Here is a 19,617-nt window from a genome sequence, read left to right on the forward strand (position 1 = left end):
CCGCAACTCGAGTACTGTGTTCAGTTTTGTGCCCCTCACTACAAGAAAGACATGGAGGTGCTCGAGCGAGTCCAGAGAAGGGCGACCAAGCTGGAGAGGAGTCTGGAGAACAAGTCCTATGAAGAGCGGCTGAGGGAGCTGGGTTTGTTCAGCCTGGAGAAGAGGAGGCTCAGGGGCAACCTTATCACTCTCTACAGGTACCTTAAAGGAGGCTGTAGCCATGGAGCTGCCACAGAGAAGGCTGTCTGTCTGTTTGGAAAAGATTCTTCCCCAAGAGGCTAGTGGGGCATGGGAACAGGCTCTGGAGGGATATGGGCACAGCCCTGAGCCTGATGCAGCTCAAGGAACTTTTGGAGAAGGCTCTTAGATGCAGGGTCTAGTTTTTGGGTGGTTCTGTGTGGAACATGATGGTCCTGAAGGGTCCTTTCAAACTGGGGCTCATAAGTGATTCTGTGATTTTGGCTGAAGGCTGAGGCCACCTGCTGCCTCTGCTTGGAGGACTTGAAGAGCCGGTGATGCCCCCTGTGGCCACAGCTTCTGCAGAGCCTGTATGATGGGAGGATGGAAGCTCTTTGGGTGCCCCCAGGGCAGGGCAATGACCCAGGTTGCACAAGTGCACCCAGGTTCCTGCTGGGGAACCAGGGCTAGCTAGAGCTTCAGTTCCTCCTGGCTCTGACTCCCAGGACCAACACCAAGGAGACGGTCTGCTGCAAGACACCTTCCCAGGCAAAGCCTCATGAAAGAAAGCACCCAGGAAATACCACTGCCAGACTCCATCTTCCTGTACAAAACTTTATTTTACACAGTCCTGCTGCTGCTGCGCCTTGATGTGCCCCACAGGAGGGAATAAAGAGCCCCCTCAGGCTGCTCATGCTCAGCACCAGGCACAGAGCAAAGATCAACCCCAACCTAGGAGGAAAAGGTGGCCTGCAATGGCCGGCAGCACATGGTGACCACATCCCTTGCCCTGGGGTCTGCAAGCAGTGCAAGCAGAGGGGAGAGGAGCGTGGAGAGCTGCTGCAGCCCCTGTGCTGCCCGCTGGGGCTCAGAGGCAGGGTGAGAGCCGTGGGTGCCAGCAGGGCTTGTGCCCCAGCACAGGAGCCCTGGGCAGGGCAGAGCCCAGGGTTTGCAAGGGGCATGGCCCCTGCTTGCAGTACCACAGCCCTCCTCCAGCCAGAGGAAGGAACACAGGAATGTCCGTAGTCCCAGTAACCCTCATTCCTGTGTTGTTCCTGCAGGATCAAGGAGAGGTGATGCAGGAGTGGTTGGAGAAGGGCAGGAGCCCCCCAGGGCTGGGGACGGGTTCTCGTGGGTGCTGTCCCTCAGACACAGCTGAATTCCCAGTGTCTCTAGCCAGAACCAGGGGCGGATACTCTCCCCATTGAAGGAGGCTGCTGTGAAAGTGAAGATCTCGAACCCATTGTCAGCATTGATAAAAGACACATGCTGCTGGGTACAGTCCAGACAGACCCAGATCCTCGTGGGGACAGGGGATAGGGGTAAGGGGGTGCGAGTAGATCTGAGAGGCGTGAGATGACCTTGCTGGTAAAGCAATGCCCAGATCCCTTCTTCTGGGTCCATGTTAATCTTCCCCTTCCTCTCCACAGATTCCTTGGCCACCCCAACAGCCCAGCAAGAATACATTTCCAGCTCCCCCTCCACCTTCACTTCCCACCAGTGCCTCCCCTCTCTGAACTCCTCATGGCCCAGCACGCAGCACCAAAAGTCAAATCTCTCCGGTGTGTCAGGCACCTTCTGCCGTATCATTTGCCATCTCACACTCCTGTGGTCCTCTGACAGGATGAGCTCAGGATGAGCTGTGTGTGGATCCAGGGTCACCTTCACTGCAGGGACAGAAGGAGCCAGGCCATCAGGGGCAGAGCTCAGCTCTGGGCAGGCTTTCCCCAGCTCAGGGCCAGGAGCTGCCCCACGGGGCAGGAGATGGGGCACCTCTTGGCTCCTGAACATGCCCCAGCAAGGGCAGGAGAAGCACCTCAGCGGACAACTCAGTGCACACCTACCTCTATTTTCTGGCAGCAGAAACCTTCTCCATGCTGGAAGGAGAGGGAAGAGCTGGTCACTGCCCATGGCCAGTGTCCAGTGGGTGTGGGTAGGGTGAGGGGCCAGACCCGGTCTGCTCTTTCCCAGCTGCCCACCCTTCAGTACATGTTGCCCTTTTGTGGCCTTAGGGCCCAAGTACAGGGACACTCACCCAGCTCTGTAGCTTGTTGATCTGGAAGAGAAAGAGAAAAGCAACGCATTATGAGAGGGGACAGTTTCTCATTCCAGGGTTGCTAAGAAGTGCAAAACCAATTTTCTCCAGGTTGTGGAGGGAGACTTACCCAGCCTTTCACATTTTTCCTCTGGAAAAGCAAAAAAAGAAAAGCATGATCAGAGGGTCAAGCTCATCTCATGTTTAGCACCTGAATAGATTTGGATAAGAGATGGAGACTCACCAAGCTGCCTAGCCTGTTCCGCTGGAAAAGGAAGAGAAGAGTAAAGCAATATTAGATAGGAGAACGTCTTATGCCTTTGCTACACCCATAGGAAGACACAAGATCATTGGGCTTAAGAAAGAGACACTCACCCAGCTTTGCATCTTTTTTCACTGGAAATGGAAAACAAAATAATGCATGATCAGAGAGGACACCTTCTCATCCTATAGGTTATTCCATGAGAAGACACCAGATTTCTTTGTTTTGTTGAGTGGACACAGACCTCTTTGTTCCCAAACTGCGGGGAGGGTGGGGGAGGAAGGGTGGTGCTGCCTAACAGTCGGCAAGACCGAGCTTTGAGCAAGGCTCATGCATGTGGAGCAGTAAGGACAGACACTTGTGCAGCTCTCTGCACGGTGCCACCAAAACACAAGGGGAAGTGAATGGGGATGGGTGGAGGACGTCCCTGTCCAAGAAGCATCAGTGCAGAGTGGGGCAGCCCCACAGCTCGCTCCCCGTCCCCACCTTGATCCCTGTTCCTTTCAGCCATCCCGGCCGTGTCCCGTGCCCAGGGCAGCCCCAGCCCCAGCACTCCCCACTCCCACCCCAGGCTCCAGCTGCTCCTCCAGCACCCCCGAGCCACCAGCACACAAGCCCCCAGAGTCCACCCAGACCAGGCCAACTCCCTCCCACACGGACACCACTTCCCCAGGGGCTGGGGGCAGGGACTGCAAGGACTCACCCAGCTCTCGGCTCTGTGCCGCTGAAAAGCAAAGGCGGAGGAACAGATGGTGAGCAGAGCAGCTTGGTTGCTGGGTGGGAACATGTGCAGGGGGGCTGCGCCTTGCCACCAGCCCCACGCTGCAGCCATGTTCCCTGGCCTCCCACCCAAGGCCCCTTGCCTTCTCCCCTGCCTTCCTTGCCCAAGGCAGAGGCCCAAGACGATCCTAAGGCCTTTGGCATCCCCAGGAGAACGTTCCCTTCCTCCTCCTACGCACCTCCCAGGGCCAGGGCTCAGCCCCGCTCCAGACCCAGGGGGGTCCCTGCAGAACACCTCCCTGCGCTCCATCCCTGTGCTGCCAGCTTACCTTGCTTTCGAAAGAGATAAACACCCAGGCCAATGGACACAGCCAAAAGCACGAGGACCAGAGCCAGAGCCACCATCCAGGGCTGGGCGTTGTGGAAGAAGGGAGCTGAGAAAAGGCACCAGGAAAGGGGCTGTATTTACATGGCTGGGATTAGAAACACAACACCCAGACTTCTCGCAGCTCAGGACAAGTGCAGGGGCCAGGAACACCTCATCCTGGCTGTGCCATTTGTACCTGCAATGTGCAGGGAAAATTTCCACTCCTGCTGGAGGTGGCTGTTCCTGACCACGGAGGACAAGGGCCCCTCCGCGTTCCCGGTCACGATGACGGCACCTTCAATTTCAAAGAGTCCCTCCTGGTCCTGGGAATGTGTCTGGGAGACCAAGGGCAGGTGCTGCCCGCGAGCATCCCTCCACAGCAGCTGCGGCAGTGGGTACCAGCCGGCCGATCGACACAGCACCCGGACGCCTCCGGCCTCGTAGCCCCCCAGGGAGAGGTGGGGGTCAGCGCCTGTGGCTGGGGGAAGAGCGCGTGACTGGGGCTTGACTTGGGGAGAGATTCATTTGAACACAAAGACCCCATCTGCTCCCATGCCAGACAGCCCTACCCAGCCATTGTCACAGGGGCTCTGGGACCAGGCGCTTCACAAACCAACCTTCACCTGCAAAGCACCGTGGCTGGTGCTAGAACCAGCGAGCAGGGCTGCGCAATGCCATTGGACCCAAATCACCCAGAAAACTCAGGTGCATGGCTTCAGCACCTCCAGGCAGCATCTCTGCATCAAGCCGTGCTTTTCAAAGAGGCCCCGAGACTTCCAGACAATGTCTCAGTTCTCCGCCAGGAGAAAAAGCAAAAGCAAAGAGAGGTCCAGCTGCTAAGAGGTCTTTTCCCGGCTTCAGATGTTGTCTGTGGTCCCAATACTGGCACAGCCTAAGGAGGTGCTCAGCAGCCCACGCCAAGTGCCCTCAGAACATTATTGGACACAGTTCATTGGAACACAGAAAATGATCAAAAACAACTCAGCCTTGCAAATCTGTCCCCAAACCAACCTGCCACAGAATGGGTGTATACCTTGCTGGTCAAGTGCTCACATACTGAGGAGGTGAAGCACCATCATGCTAAACTCTCTGACAGGTTTCATTGATTACTATGAGGATGGGACAGAGGCCTAGGTAGGGCACAAAATCCCAGGGACAAGTGTATGCATCAACTCAGCCACTAACCTGTCACATCCAGATCCACAATAGTTTCTCCATAATCATCAGCATCTTTCACAGTGCAGACATACTGGCCATCATCAGAGGGTCTCAACCCAAAGATACGCAAGTCCAACCTTCCATCAGAGAGACCGTCTCTGGCCAGCTCTGTCCTCCCAGAATATGCCCACATCTGCTCCCCATACAGGTCCTCTCCATTGCGGTAGTGGTGCACTGTCTCAGATATCGTGCGTCGAATCCACCTGACCTCCAAGCTGTGAGCATCATGTTGAGGGGACAAGTGGCAGGGCAGCACGACATCCTGCCCCACGGTGGCAGTGACAGGGTGTCCTGGTCCCTCCACTCTGAGCTGGGCTGAGCAATGGAGAAGGGCACAGAAAGGCGGTGAGATGTTGCCATCTTAAATTTAGGGTCAGTGAGTGACAAAGGGCGAGCTGTGCGTGAGTTGGTGCATGCTGCGTCCCCCGTATCCCATGGGAAACCACTGGGGAAACAGGAGAGGGAGAGGGAGGATGTGCAGGAGAAGGAGGTGTGCTGGGAGTGGGAGCCCTCTCTGCAGCATTCGGGCGAGTGAAGGAGACAGAGAAAGAGCAGGCAAGGCAGCACCCATATTGTGTGAAAGAACCAAAGAGAAAGTGAAACCCAGCAGGGGCCGAGCTGTGGTCTCGGGTCCCCACTGCCCCACGGCCACACCCTTGCCCCATAGCAACACGTCTGCCAGGCCCAGGGGGGAGAGCCCCCAGCAGCCCTGCAGGATCCTACCTGAGCCCAGCCGCAGGAGGAGGAGCAGAGTGACGAGGGAAGTCAGGAGGCCCCTGGCATGGCCGGTGAGGCTGGGACAGCCACAGCCCCAGGGGAGCCCCATCTGAGAGAGAGGTCCCCCAGGGGGCAGGCGGCCCCCCAGGGGTTCTTTTGCAAGAGAGACCCACCAAGATAGACGTCCCTCACAGCACCCAACACTCTGGAACACTGAAGGAAGCACCCAACACTCCCAACCTTTGCCCAGTTCCTGGCTGCAATAACCCTCAGGGAGCAGCTCTGCCCCTGGGGCAATGGGGACAAGTGTCTGAGGAGCTCTGCAGGGATGGCACCGCCTTCAGCCAGGATGAGGGGCTTGTGCCCAGCAGGAGCCTCTCCAGACCTCCAGGGAAAGCCAGTGTCTGAGCTCGTTCATCTCTACCTGCCTAGAGAGGAATGAAACTGTGTGCAATGGGACAATATGGAGAGATGGCAGAGCAGAGCTGAGTGGGATTGGAGGCTGAAGTAATGGGGTGCAGCTGGGTGCCAAGCCCGGAGCTGCCACCCTTTGCCCAGGGTGCTCAAGGCAAAGAGCCAGCTCCACTCCCTGCTCAAGCCAAGCAGGTGCAGCAAAGGGTTGCTCCAGAGGGGCAGGATCTTCTTCTCAAGCTTAGGTGGCTAAGGGAAGTTTATGTGCACTGGAAGCAAGGTTGGGCAATATGGGAGGACTACAGAGATGCTGTTTGCCTTTGGAGGCAGAAAATTCAAAGCTCAATTTGCATTAAACCAGGAAAGTACAGTAAGGGGCATTAAAACAGACTTTTAAAAATATGTTAAGAGCAAAAGGAGGATCAGAGAAAGTATTGGTCTTAATTAGGATGGTCACCTCACAAATAGGGACGCAGACAAAGGTCAGACTTTTAATGTCTTCTTCACCTCTGTCACAAACACCTATGCTGGGCTCTGAGAACATGTGAAGAACACCTGAGAGACAATGCACTAAACTGGTCACAGCATACATGGGTTCGTGAGAGGCAAGTCCTGTTCAGGTAAATTCATTTCATTTTAGGACAAGGTCATCTTCTTAGTTCAACCAGGGGAGACAGCATAGGTGATCTTTTTGGATTCCAGTAAAGATTTCTACATGGTTTCTGACCCTATCCATCTGGACCTAATATCCAGCATAGAGACAGAGAAGTGCATGATACACTGGGTGAAAAACTGGCTGAGGGGTCAGGCTCTGAGGGTTCTGGTAAAAGGGGCATCATCAGGCAGGAGGCCAGTCATGAGTGGGGCTCTGCAGGGCTCCATTTTGGGGCCAGGTCTCTTCAGTGGTCCCATAAATGACCTGGATGCGGGACTGCAAGGAAGCCTGAGTGAGTTTGTGGCTGACACTGAACTGGGAGGAGCTGCTGGATCTGTTGAAGGTGGAGAGGCCTTGCAGAGGGATGTGGCCAAAGGGAAGAGCTGGGCAGCCACCTCCTGTGGGAAGTTTAACAAGAGCAAGTGCCGGGCCCTGTCCCTGGGCAGGGGCAGCCCCGGCTGTATGGACAGTGTGGGGGGCCAGAGGCTGGAGAGCAGCCCCCAGAACGGGAGCTGGGGGTTGTGGCTGAGGGCCAGTCCTCTTCAATATTCTTATAAATGATTTGGATGTAGGACTAGAAGGTGTTTTGAGCAAATTTGCTGATGATACTAAACTTGGAGGAGTTGTAGACACTGTTGAGGGTGGGAAGGCCTTGCAGAGAGACCTGGAGAGATTGGAGAGCTGGGCTATCACCAACTGCATGAAGTTTAACAAAGACAAGTGCCAGGTCCTGCACCTGGGACGGGGCAACCCTGGCTATACGTACAGACTGGGCGATGAGACGCTGGAGTGCAGCCCCGCAGAGAGGGATCTGGGGGTTGTGGCTGACAGCAAGCTGAACATGAGCCAGCAGTGTGCCCTGATAGCCAGGAGGGCCAACCATACCCTGGAGTGTATTAAGCACAGCATCACTAGTCAGTCAAGGGTAGTGATTGTCCTGCTCTGCTCTGCTCTGGTGTAGCCTCACCTTGAGTACTATGTGCAGTTATGGGCACCACGGTACAAAAAGGACTTCAAACTGTTGGAGAATGTCCAGAGGAGGGCTACAAAGATGGTGAAGGGCCTAGAGGGGAAGACGTATGAGGAGCGGCCTAGGTCATTTTGCCTGTTCAGCGTGGAGAAGAGGAGGCTAAGGGGACACCTCATCACGGTCTACAGCTTCCTCAAGAGGGGTACTGAAGGGGCAGGCGTCGATCTCTTCTCTTTAGTCACCAGTGATAAGACCCGTGGGAATGGTGTCAAGCTGAGTTAGGGGAGGTTTATGCTAGACATCATAAGAGGTTCTTAACTGAGACGGTTGTCGCACACTGGAACAGACTCCCCAGGGAAGCAGTCTCTGCACCAAGCTTGTCAGAGTTTAACAACCATTTGTACTGTGCACTTAGGCACATGGTACGAATTTTTGGGTAGACCTGTGTGGTTGCAGGAGCTGGACTCAATGATCCTAATGGATCCCTTCCAACTTGGGATATTTTATGATTCTATAATTCTATGATTCAAGATGCCTTCCCAGGCAGCAAAGACTCAGGACAGAAAGCACCCAGGAAATGTCACTGCCAGACTCCATCTTCCTGTACAAAACTTTATTTTACACAGTCCTGCTGCTGCTGTGCTTTGATGTGCTCCAGAGGAGGGAACAAAGAGCCCCCACAGGCTGCTCATGCTCAGCACCAGGCACAGAGAAGGATCAACCCCAACCTAGGAGGCAAAGGAGGCCTGCACTGGCCAGCAGCACACGGTGACCACATCCCTTGTCCTGGGGTCTACAAGCAGTGCAAGCAGAGGGGAGAGGAGCGTGGAGAGCTGTTGCAGCCCCTGTGCTGCCCGCTGCGGTTCAGATGCAGGGTGAGACCCGTGGGTGCCAGCAGGGCTTGTGCCCCAGCACAGGAGCCACGTGCAGGGCAGAGTCCAGGGACTGCAAGGGGCCTGGTCCCTGCTTGCAGCATCCCAGCCCTGCTCCAGCAGCAGAAAGGAACACAAGAGAGTCCCTGGCCCCACTGCCCCTCATTCCTGTGCTGCTCCTGCAGGACCAAGGAGAGGTGATGCAGGAGTGTCTGGAGAAGGGCAGGAGCCCCCCAGGGCTGGGGAGAGGGTCTGGGGGGCGCTGTCCCTCAGGCACAGCTGAATTCCCACTGTCTCCACCCAGAACCAGGGGCGGATGCTCTCCCCGCTGAAGGAGGCTTCTGTGAAAGTGAAGATCTTGACCCCATTGTCAGCATTGATAAAAGACACCTGCTGCTGGGTACAGTCCAGACAGACCCAGATCCTGGTGGGGATAGGGGACAGGGACAAGGGTGTGCGAGGAGATGTGAGAGATATGAGCTGCCCCTCATTGTACTGAACAGCCCATATGCCTTTTTTTGGGCTTCTGTTAATCCACCCCTTCCTCTCCACAGAAGCCCTGGCCACCCCCACAGCCCACCGTGAATACTTCAGCCTCTCTCCCTCCACCTCCACCAACCAGCAGTGCCTCCCCTCTCTGAACTCCTCACAGCCCAGCACACACAACCGAACGTCAAATCTCTCTGGTGTGTCAGGGACCTGCTGCTGTTCGGTTTCCCTTCTCACTCTCCTGTGATCCTCCGAAAGGACAAGCATGGGATGAGCCGTATCTGGATCCAGGGTCAGCTTCACTGCAGGGACAGAAGGAGCCAGGCCATCGGGGGCAGAGCTCAGCCCTGGGCAGGCTTTCCCCAGCTCAGGACCAGGAGCTGCCCCACGGGGCAGGAGATGGGGCACCTCTTGGCTCCTGAACATGCCCCAGCAGGGGCAGGAGAAGCACCTCAGCGGGCAACCCAATGCACACCTACCTGTATTATGAGACATCAGAAATCTTCTCCATGCTGGAAGTAGAGGGGAGAGCTGGTCACAGCCCATGGCTGGTGCCCAGTGGGTGTGGGCAGGGTGAGCGGCCAGCCGTGTGCTGCTCTGTCCCAGCTGCCCACCCTCCCCTGCACATCACCTTGATGTTGTCCTGGGACCCAAGCTCAGGCACACTCACCCAGCTCTGTAGCTTGTTCCTCTACAAATGAAACAGAAAAGCAATGCGTTGATGAGAGGAGTCAGCTTCTCAGCAAGTGACTCCGACAGGGCAAAGACCTCATATTCCTTCCGTCTGGGGTGAGAAGATGGACTCACCCAGTCTTGAAGCTATTTCCTCTGGAAAAAAAAAAAAAAAATCATGAGGAATGCATGGTCAGAGGGGAAAACCTCTCATCCCATGTCTATACAGCAAATTCTTTCAGTTCAGGAATGGACACTCACCTATCTCTGCAGCTTGTTCCACTGGAAGAAAAAAAAAAAAAAAAAAGAGAGAAAAGCAATGTATGGTCAGAGGGCAGTATGCCCACGGGAAGACACAAAATGCCTTCTTTTTGGGGAAGTAGACTTACCCAGCTTTGTATCTTTTTTTACTGGAAAAGGAAAGAAAAAGCAATGCATGGTCAAAGTGAAGAGCTTCTCATCCCATTGCTGCTTCCACAGCTAGACCTCAAATTTCTTTCCTCTCATGAGTGGGCACGGACCACCTCAATCCCAGATTGGGAAGGACCAGACATCTTCAGGGGGGCTGCAGCCATGCTCCCTGGCCTCCCAGCCAAGGCCCCTTGCCTTCTCCCCTGCCTTTGTTGCCCAAGGCAGAGGCCCAAGACGATCCTAAGGCCTTTGGCATCCCCAGGAGAACATTCCCTTCCTCCTCCTACGCACCCCCCTGGGCCAGGGCTCAGCCCCGCTCCACACCCAGGGGGGTCCCTGCAGAACACCTCCCTCTGCTCCATCCCTGTGCTGCCAGCTTACCTTGCTTTCGAAAGAGATAAACACCAAGGCCAATGGACACAGCCAAAAGCACGAGGACCAGAGCCAGAGCCACCATCCAGGGCTGGGCGTTGTGGAAGAAGGGAGCTGAGAAAAGGCACCAGGAAAACAGCTTCGTTTCCATGCGCGTGGATGGAAAAGCAAGACCCAGACTTCTCCCGGCTCTGGACAAGTGCAGGGGCCAGGAACACCTCATCCTGGCTGTGCCATTTGTACCTGCGATGTGCAGGGATGATTCCCGTTCCTGCTGCAGGCGGCTGCTCCTGACCACGCAGGACAAGGGCCCCTCCACACTCCCGGTCACGATGACGGCGCCTTCGATTTCAAAGAGCCCCTCCTGGTCCTGGGAATGTGTCTGGGGGTCCGAGGGCAGGTGCTGCCCGCGAGCATCCCTCCACAGCAGCTGCGGCAGCGGGTACCAGCCGGCCGATTGACACAGCACCCGGACGCCTCCGGCCTCGTAGCCCCCCAGGGAGAGGTGGGGGTCAGCGCCTGTGGCTGAGGGAAGAGCGCGTGTCTGGGGCTTGACTTGGGGAGGGATTTGGTTCCAAGGAAAAGACCCCATCTGCTCCCATGCTAGACACAGCCCTGCACAACCACTGCCACAGGGGCTCAGGGACCAGGCGCTTCACAAAGCAGCTCTCAGCAACAAAATACCGCAGGTAGTGGTGGAAGCAGAGAGAAGGGCTGCACAATGCCAGTGGCCCCAAATCACCCATAAAACCCAGGTGATCGAGATCAAGATCAAGATGCTCAAGATCAAGTTGATCAAGATGAAGATTCATCACCTCCAGGCAGTGTCTCTGCAACAAGCCTTGCTGTTTCAAGAAGCACCCAGACTTTCAGAAAACGTCTCAGGTCTCCCACAGCAGAAAAATCAAAAGCAAGCAGAGGTGCAGATGCTTAGAGGTCTCTTCTCTGCTCTAGGCTCTGTGTTTGGTCCCCTTGTTGACAGAGCTGAATGTTCTGCTCAGAAGCCTCTGCCCAGTACCCTCAGAACATCATTGGGATGGAGTTCAAAGAGGCCACTGAAACTGAATAAAACCATCTCATCTGTGTAGTTACCTCTCAATAAAAAGCCTGCAGGGGCACAGGTGTGCTCGTTGCTGGACAATTACTCACAGAGTGAGGAGAAGAAGCCTCAACAGACTCAACAGTTTGAAAGGCTTTGTAGATGGCCATGAGGATGGGAAAGGAGCCTGGGTGGGACACACTAACCCAAGGACAACTCTACCACCCCTTGGCAGCATCACCCCAGCCACTAACCTGACACCTCCAGATCCACAACTGCTTCGTTATAAGCATCAGCATCTTCCACAGTGCAGACGTACCGGCCATCATCAGAGGGTCTCAGCCCTGTGATTCGTAAGTCCAGGCTTCCAGCAGAGAGACCATCTCTGGCCAGCTCTGTCCTCCCGGCATATGCCTCCATTTGCTCCCTGTACAGGTCCTGTCCATTGCGGTAGTGGTGCACTGTCTCAGAGATATGGTCCCGGATCCACCTGACGTCCAAGCTGCGAGCATCATGTTGAGGGGACAAGTGGCAGGGCAGCACGACATCCTGCCCCACGGTGGCAGTGACAGGGTGGTCTGGTCCCTCCACTCTGAGCTGGGCTGGGCAATGGAGAAGGGCACAGAGAGTCAGTGAGATTTTGCTATCAGGGCAGTGAATGACAAAGGGCAAGCTGTGTGTGAGTTGGTGCATGCTGCGTCCCCCGTGTGCCATGGGAAACCACCTGGGAAACAGGAGAGGGAGAGGGAGGGCGTGCAGGAGAAGGAGGTGTGCTGGGAGTGGGAGCCCTCTCTGCAGCATTTGGGCATGTGAAGAAGAGCCAGAAAGGGCAGTCAAGGCAGCGCCCATATTGTGTGAAAGAATCAAAGAGAAAGTGAAACCCAGCAGGGGCTGAGCTGTGGTCTCGGGTCTCCACTGCCCCACGGCCACACCCTTGCCCCACAGCAGCACATCTGCCAGGCCCAGGGGGGAGAGCCCCCAGCAGCCCCGCAGGATCCTACCTGAGCCCAGCCGGAGGAGGAGCAGAGTGACGAGGGAAGTCAGGAGGCCCCTGGCATGGCCGGTCAGGCTGGGACAGCCACAGCCCCAGGGGAACCCCATCTGAGAGAGAGATCCCCCAGGGGGCAGGCGGCCCCCCAGGGGTTCTTTTGCAAGAGAACCCCACCAAGATAGACGTTCCTCACAGCAGCCAACACTCTGGAACACTGAAGGAAGCACCCAACACTCCCAACCTTTGCCCAGTTCCTGGCTGCAATAACCCTCAGGGAGCAGCTCTGCCCCTGGGGCAATGGGGACAAGTGTCTGAGGAGCTCTGCAGGGCTGGCACCACCATCCCATCGTAGCTGGGTGCCCAGTCCACCACCTTCAGCCAGGATGAGGGGCTTGTCCCCAGCAGGAACCTCTCCAGACCTCCAGGGAAAGCCAGTGTCTGAGCTCGTTCATCTCCACCTGTCTAGAGAGGAATGAAACTGTGAGCAATGGAACGATGTGGAGAGATGGCAGAGCAGAGCTGAGTGGGATTGGAGGCTGAAGTAATGGGGTGCAGTTGGGTGCCAAGCCCGGAGCTGCCACCCTTCGCCCAGGGTGCTGAAGGCAAAGAGCCAGCCCTGCTCCCTGCTCAAGCCAAGCAGGCACAGCAAAGAGTTGCTCCAGAGGGGCAGGATCTTCTTCTAAAGCTTAGGTGGCTAAGGGATGTTTATGTGCACTGGAGGTTGAGCAACATGGGAGGACTACAGAGATGCTGTTTGCCTTTGGAGGCAGAAAATTCAAAGCTCAATTTGCGTTGAACCAGGACAGTACGGTGAGGGGCATTAAAATGGTCTATTAAAATATGTTAAGAGCAAAATGAGTATCAGAGAAAGTATTGGTCTTGATTAGGATGGTCACCTCCTACCCCTCCTTCTGCACAGACCTTGGAGAGTTGTTTCTCACTCCTTTCCCTCTCAGCTGCTGTTCAGCAGCAGTCTTTTTTTTTCCCTTTTTCTTAACTGTGCTCTCACAGAGGCACAATCTACATCACATATCGGCTCGGTTCTGGTCAGAGGCGAACTCCTTATCTAACACGGGGCAACTTCTGGATTCTTTTCCCGGAAGCCACCCCTAAGCCACATAAACCCACTACATACTCTTGGCCCTTTGAGCTACCAAGGCCCGCTGCTGGATGGATATGGTCAGAAACCATGCCTGAATCTCTACTGAATTCCAAAAAGATCACATTGACAGGAATCCCTTGGTCAACCAGAAGGCTGACCTTGGCATAAAAAGGAAATTAAGTTTGTCCCTCAGGTGTTTTTCACTCACTCCCAGAGCAATCTCCCTAACTTTACCAGGCACTGCCATGAGACTGACAGGCTTGTAATTCCCAGGGCCTTCTTTGCTGCTCTTCTTGGAAACTGGGGCGACGTTTGGCAGCTTCCAGTCACTGGGACCTCTCCAGATTCCCAAGGATATTTCAAAAATAATTTATAGAGATTTCCTGATGACATCAGGCAGTTCTCTGAGTACTCTGAATCCCATCAGGTCCTACAGTCTTGTATGCATCCACGTCTAGGAGCAAATCACAACAAAATTCAGAGTTGGCTGGGAGCTTAACATTCCTGCAGTCACGACTCTCCAAGACAGGGTACCTGGGGTCCTAGAGCACATTGTCAGTGTTGAAGACAAAGGCAAAGACAATATTAAACATCTCCCTGTTTGTGAGGAGACCATCCCCATCAAATAACAGACCAATATTTTCTCTGGTCCTACTTTTGCTCTTAAGACATTTTAATAAAAATCATATTTACTGTCCCTCACAGATCCAACATGAATCCATAAGAATTTTCTGCAAACAGTATCTCTATAATCTTCCCTTACTGCCTGGCCTCGCTTCCAGCACACATAAACTTTCCTTATCTACCTTAGCACTGGAAGAAGATCTCTGCAAATCTGAGCTAATCTTTTGAAATAGCTACTTGACTACAGTCAGGAGTGCAGCTTATTCTTTGCCCGCACCACCCTGGGCAAAGGGTGGCAGCACCAGGCTCAGCACCCAGGTGCGCAACACTCCCTGCAACCTCTGATCTTGCTCAGCTCTGGAGCTATTTAGTTCTATCCCCCAAGGGGTAAAGTTTCTTCCAGAGGGTTATTGCAGCCAGGAACTGAGCAAAGGTTGGGAAACTTGGGCACAGTCTTGTGATTCCTGCAGCTCTGCTGGATGCAGTGAAGGACCTCTCTCTTGGTGAGGCTCCCTTGGAGAAGAACCCCTGGGGGCTGCCTGCTGTGTCCCCCAGCCCATGATAAGCGCAGGCTCTGCGCCCTGCCCAAGGTGCTTCTGGCTGTGGCTCCTTGTGCCCGGGCCCAAGGGGACTCCTTCCTCATCTGCCTGCAGTGCCTGCAGACCCTTTTTTGCCTCTTTCTTCTGCTCCAACCTCTCTCTTCTGCTCCAGCTTCTGCTCCAGCTTCTTCTGCTTCAGCTTTCAAAGCTGTGTCTTGCTCCCTCTTGCTTACTCTGGTCCCTCTGAATCTGGGAGCAAGATGATCTGTGCCTGCTCCCCAGAGAAAAATAATTAAGGGTCTAGCTATAGGAGTAGCCATGGAATGTAAAGCACTGCCATCTGATCATGCATTGGTATTAATTTCTTTTCCCAGTGAAAAATTATGGAAGCCCTGGTAAGTCTCCGTACCTAAACCAAAATATCTGGGGTCTTCCCATGGGAGCAGTAATGGGATGAGAAGTTTTCCCCTCTCACCATGCATCGCTTTTGATTTCCTTTTACAGTGGAATTGGCTGAAGAGCTGGGTGAGTGTCCCTTAGCATGAAACCCAGGGCAGTGCTAAGGCGATGTGTAGGGGAGGGTGGCCAGTGTACAAAATGCACATCAGGACTTTTCCCTTTCTTTTCCAGGTTACAGTAGATGAAAATAACGGTGAGCGTCAATCTGCATGAGATGGGATATGGGGTATCGCAATGGGATGAGAAGCTGTTCCCTCTCATCATGCCTTTTTTTTCCCTCTCATTTCCAGGGCAGCAATCTGGAAGACAAGGTGAGTCTCTACCCCAAACCCAAAGAAAATGGGTTCTTGTCATGTAATGAGAATCCGTACTCTCTCAACAAGTGCTTTTGCTTTTTATTTGCAGAGGAACCAGCTCCAAAGCAGGGTGAGCGACCCTTCCCAAAATGAAGGAATTTGGGGATATACCCATGGGATCTGTGAGATGGGAAGTTGTCCCTTCCCATCATGCATTGTTTTTGCTCTTGTTTTGCAGTGACAAAAGATGCAAAGCCTGGTGAGTATCTTGCAGCACAGCAAAGCACTTTGGGGTCTGGCCATGGGCTGAGAAGCTCTCCCCCCTCAACAAGTCTTGCTTTTTTATTTGGATTCATTTATGCATTTTTTCCAGGTGAGCAAGCTGCAGTGCTGGGTGAGTGTCCCTGAGACTGGGCTCTAGGGCAATGCCAAGGTGATGCGCAGGGGTTTCTGGGCAGCTGGGACAGAGTAGACCAGGGACTTTCCCTTGTCCAGATGAAATAGGTGAAAGGCTGGGTGTGTCTCTATCAGCATCTGAAGGGATTTGGGGTCTCACAGTGGGATGAGAAGCTGTTCCTTCTCATTTGGCCTTTTTTTTCCCTCTCATTTCCAGGGCAGCAATCTGGAAGACAAGGTGAGTCTCTACCCCAAACCCAAAGAAAATGGGTTCTTGTCATGTAATGAGAATCTGTACTCTCTCAACAAGTGTTTTCACTTTTCACTTGTGCTGAATATCCTGCAGCACAACAGAGCATTTTAGGTACAGCCATAGCATGAGATGGTCTCCCCTCTCAGAATGACTTGCTTTTTAATTAGTTAACTAATTTATTTATTTATTTATTTATTTATTTTTCCACCTGAGCATGCTGCATTGCTGAGTAGGCGTGCCTAAGCTTGGGCTCCAGGGCAATGCCAAGGCGATGTGCAGCTGGTAGATTAGACCAGGGATTGTCATTTTCCAGACGAAATAAGTGCAAGGTGGGGTATGTCTCCATGAGCATCTGAAGGCATTTAGGATCTTGCAATGGGATGAGAAGCTGTTCCCTCTCATCATGCCTTATTTTGGTCTCATTTTCAGGGCACCAGTCTTCAGGGCAGGGTGAGTCTCTGTCTCCAGACCCAAAGAAAATGGGTTCTTGTCATGTAGTGAGAATCCGTACTCTCTCAACAAGTGCTTTTGCTTTTTATTTTCAGAGGAACCAGCTCCAAAGCAGGGTGAGCAACCCTTCCCAAAATGAAGGAATTCGGGGATATACCCATGGGACCTGTGAGATGGGAAGTTGTCCCTTCCCATCATGCATTGTTTTTGCTCTTGTTTTGCAGTGAAAACAGATGCAAAGCCTGGTGAGTATCTTGCAGCACAGCAAAGCACTTTGGGGTCTGGCCATGGGCTGAGAAGCTCTCCCCCCTCACCAAGTCTTGCTTTTTTATTTGGATTCATTGATGTATTTTTTTCCAGCTGAGCAAGCTGCAGTGCTGGGTGAGTGTCCCTGAGATTGGGCTCTAGGGCAATGCCAAGGTGATGTGCAGGGGTTTCTGGGCAGCTGGGACAGGGTAGGCCAGGGACTTTCCCTTGTCCAGATGAAATAGGTGAAAGGCTGGGTGTGTCTCTATCAGCATCTGAAGGGATTTGGGGTCTCACAGTGGGATGAGAAGCTGTTCCTTCTCATTTGGCCTTTTTTTTCCCTCTCATTTCCAGGGCAGCAATCTGGAAGACAAGGTGAGTCTCTACCCCAAACCCAAAGAAAATGGGTTCTTGTCATGTAATGAGAATCCGTACTCTCTCAACAAGTGCTTTTGCTTTTTATTTTCAGAGGAACCAGCTCCAAAGCAGGGTGAGCGACCCTTCCCAAAATGAAGGAATTCGGGGATATACCCATGGGACCTGTGAGATGGGAAGTTGTCCCTTCCCATCATGCATTGTTTTTGCTCTTGTTTTGCAGTGAAAACAGATGCAAAGCCTGGTGAGTATCTTGCAGCACAGCAAAGCACTTTGGGGTCCGGCCATGGGCTGAGAAGCTCTCCCCCCTCACCAAGTCTTGCTTTTTTATTTGGATTCATTGATGTATTTTTTTCCAGCTGAGCAAGCTGCAGTGCTGGGTGAGTGTCCCTGAGATTGGGCTCTAGGGCAATGCCAAGGTGATGTGCAGGGGTTTCTGGGCAGCTGGGACAGGGTAGGCCAGGGACTTTCCCTTGTCCAGATGAAATAGGTGAAAGGCTGGGTGTGTCTCTATCAGCATCTGAAGGGATTTGGGGTCTCACAGTGGGATGAGAAGCTGTTCCTTCTCATTTGGCCTTTTTTTTTCCCTCTCATTTCCAGGGCAGCAATCTGGAAGACAAGGTGAGTCTCTACCCCAAACCCAAAGAAAATGGGTTCTTGTCATGTAATGAGAATCCGTACTCTCTCAACAAGTGCTTTTGCTTTTTATTTTCAGAGGAACCAGCTCCAAAGCAGGGTGAGCGACCCTTCCCAAAATGAAGGAATTCGGGGATATACCCATGGGACCTGTGAGATGGGAAGTTGTCCCTTCCCATCATGCATTGTTTTTGCTCTTGTTTTGCAGTGAAAAAAGATGCAAAGCCTGGTGAGTATCTTGCAGCACAGCAAAGCACTTTGGGGTCTGGCCATAGGCTGAGAAGCTCTCCTCCCTCACCAAGTCTTGCTTTTTTATTTGTATTCATTGATGTATTTTTTCCAGCTGAGCAAGCTGCAGTGCTGGGTGAGTGTCCCTGAGATTGGGCTCTAGGGCAATGCCAAGGTGATGTGCAGGGGTTTCTGGGCAGCTGGGACAGGGTAGGCCAGGGACTTTCCCTTGTCCAGATGAAATAGGTGAAAGGCTGGGTGTGTCTCTATCAGCATCTGAAGGGATTTGGGGTCTCACAGTGGGATGAGAAGCTGTTCCTTCTCATTTGGCCTTTTTTTTCCCTCTCATTTCCAGGGCAGCAATCTGGAAGACAAGGTGAGTCTCTACCCCAAACCCAAAGAAAATGGGTTCTTGTCATGTAATGAGAATCCGTACTCTCTCAACAAGTGCTTTTGCTTTTTATTTTCAGAGGAACCAGCTCCAAAGCAGGGTGAGCGACCCTTCCCAAAATGAAGGAATTCGGGGATATACCCATGGGACCTGTGAGATGGGAAGTTGTCCCTTCCCATCATGCATTGTTTTTGCTCTTGTTTTGCAGTGAAAAAAGATGCAAAGCCTGGTGAGTATCTTGCAGCACAGCAAAGCACTTTGGGGTCTGGCCATGGGCTGAGAAGCTCTCCCCCCTCACCAAGTCTTGCTTTTTTATTTGGATTCATTGATGTATTTTTTCCAGCTGAGCAAGCTGCAGTGCTGGGTGAGTGTCCCTGAGATTGGGCTCTAGGGCAATGCCAAGGTGATGTGCAGGGGTTTCTGGGCAGCTGGGATAGGGTAGACCAGGGACTTTCACTTGTCCAGATGAAATAGGTGAAAGGCTGGGTGTGTCTCTATCAGCATCTGAAGGGATTTGGGGTCTCACAGTGGGATGAGAAGCTGTTCCTTCTCATTTGGCCTTTTTTTTCCCTCTCATTTCCAGGGCAGCAATCTGGAAGACAAGGTGAGTCTCTACCCCAAACCCAAAGAAAATGGGTTCTTGTCATGTAATGAGAATCCGTACTCTCTCAACAAGTGCTTTTGCTTTTTATTTGCAGAGGAACCAGCTCCAAAGCAGGGTGAGCGACCCTTCCCAAAATGAAGGAATTCGGGGATATACCCATGGGATCTGTGAGATGGGAATTGTCCCTTCCCATCATGCATTGTTTTTGCTCTTGTTTTGCAGTGAAAAAAGATGCAAAGCCTGGTGAGTATCTTGCAGCACAGCAAAGCACTTTGGGGTCTGGCCATGGGCTGAGAAGCTCTCCCCCCTCACCAAGTCTTGCTTTTTTATTTGGATTCATTGATGTATTTTTTTCCAGCTGAGCAAGCTGCAGTGCTGGGTGAGTGTCCCTGAGATTGGGCTCTAGGGCAATGCCAAGGTGATGTGCAGGGGTTTCTGGGCAGCTGGGACAGGGTAGGCCAGGGACTTTCCCTTGTCCAGATGAAATAGGTGAAAGGCTGGTTGTGTCTCTATCAGCATCTGAAGGGATTTGGGGTCTCACAGTGGGATGAGAAGCTGTTCCTTCTCATTTGGCCTTTTTTTTCCCTCTCATTTCCAGGGCAGCAATCTGGAAGACAAGGTGAGTCTCTACCCCAAACCC

General features: G+C 53.3%; 3 protein-coding genes across 5 annotated transcripts in view; 1 reads left to right on the top strand and 2 right to left on the bottom strand.

The window, feature by feature from the left end:
* Positions 1-19,617, top strand: part of LOC137846247 (butyrophilin subfamily 3 member A2-like) — a 137,244-nt gene that overhangs the window by 39,663 nt on the left and 77,964 nt on the right. The gene's annotated exons all lie outside the window — the stretch shown is intronic.
* Positions 766-12,601, bottom strand: LOC137846163 (butyrophilin subfamily 1 member A1-like). Its single transcript, XM_068663866.1, has 10 exons — positions 12,389-12,601; positions 4,747-5,094; positions 3,758-4,039; positions 3,524-3,628; positions 2,588-2,656; positions 2,457-2,477; positions 2,343-2,363; positions 2,213-2,233; positions 2,022-2,054; positions 766-1,844 (listed from the first exon to the last, which is right to left on the bottom strand). Exons 1-10 carry the CDS (start codon positions 12,486-12,488, stop codon positions 1,216-1,218), a joined length of 1,629 nt encoding a protein of 542 aa, XP_068519967.1. The 5' UTR covers positions 12,489-12,601; the 3' UTR covers positions 766-1,215.
* On the bottom strand, positions 8,136-9,672 carry LOC137846308 (butyrophilin subfamily 1 member A1-like). Its single transcript, XM_068664257.1, has 3 exons — positions 9,564-9,672; positions 9,373-9,405; positions 8,136-9,195 (listed from the first exon to the last, which is right to left on the bottom strand). Exons 2-3 carry the CDS (start codon positions 9,386-9,388, stop codon positions 8,567-8,569), a joined length of 645 nt encoding a protein of 214 aa, XP_068520358.1. The 5' UTR covers positions 9,389-9,405; positions 9,564-9,672; the 3' UTR covers positions 8,136-8,566.

The sequence above is a fragment of the Anas acuta genome, chromosome 31, assembly GCF_963932015.1.
Source record: "Anas acuta chromosome 31, bAnaAcu1.1, whole genome shotgun sequence".
NCBI lineage: Eukaryota > Metazoa > Chordata > Aves > Anseriformes > Anatidae > Anas > Anas acuta.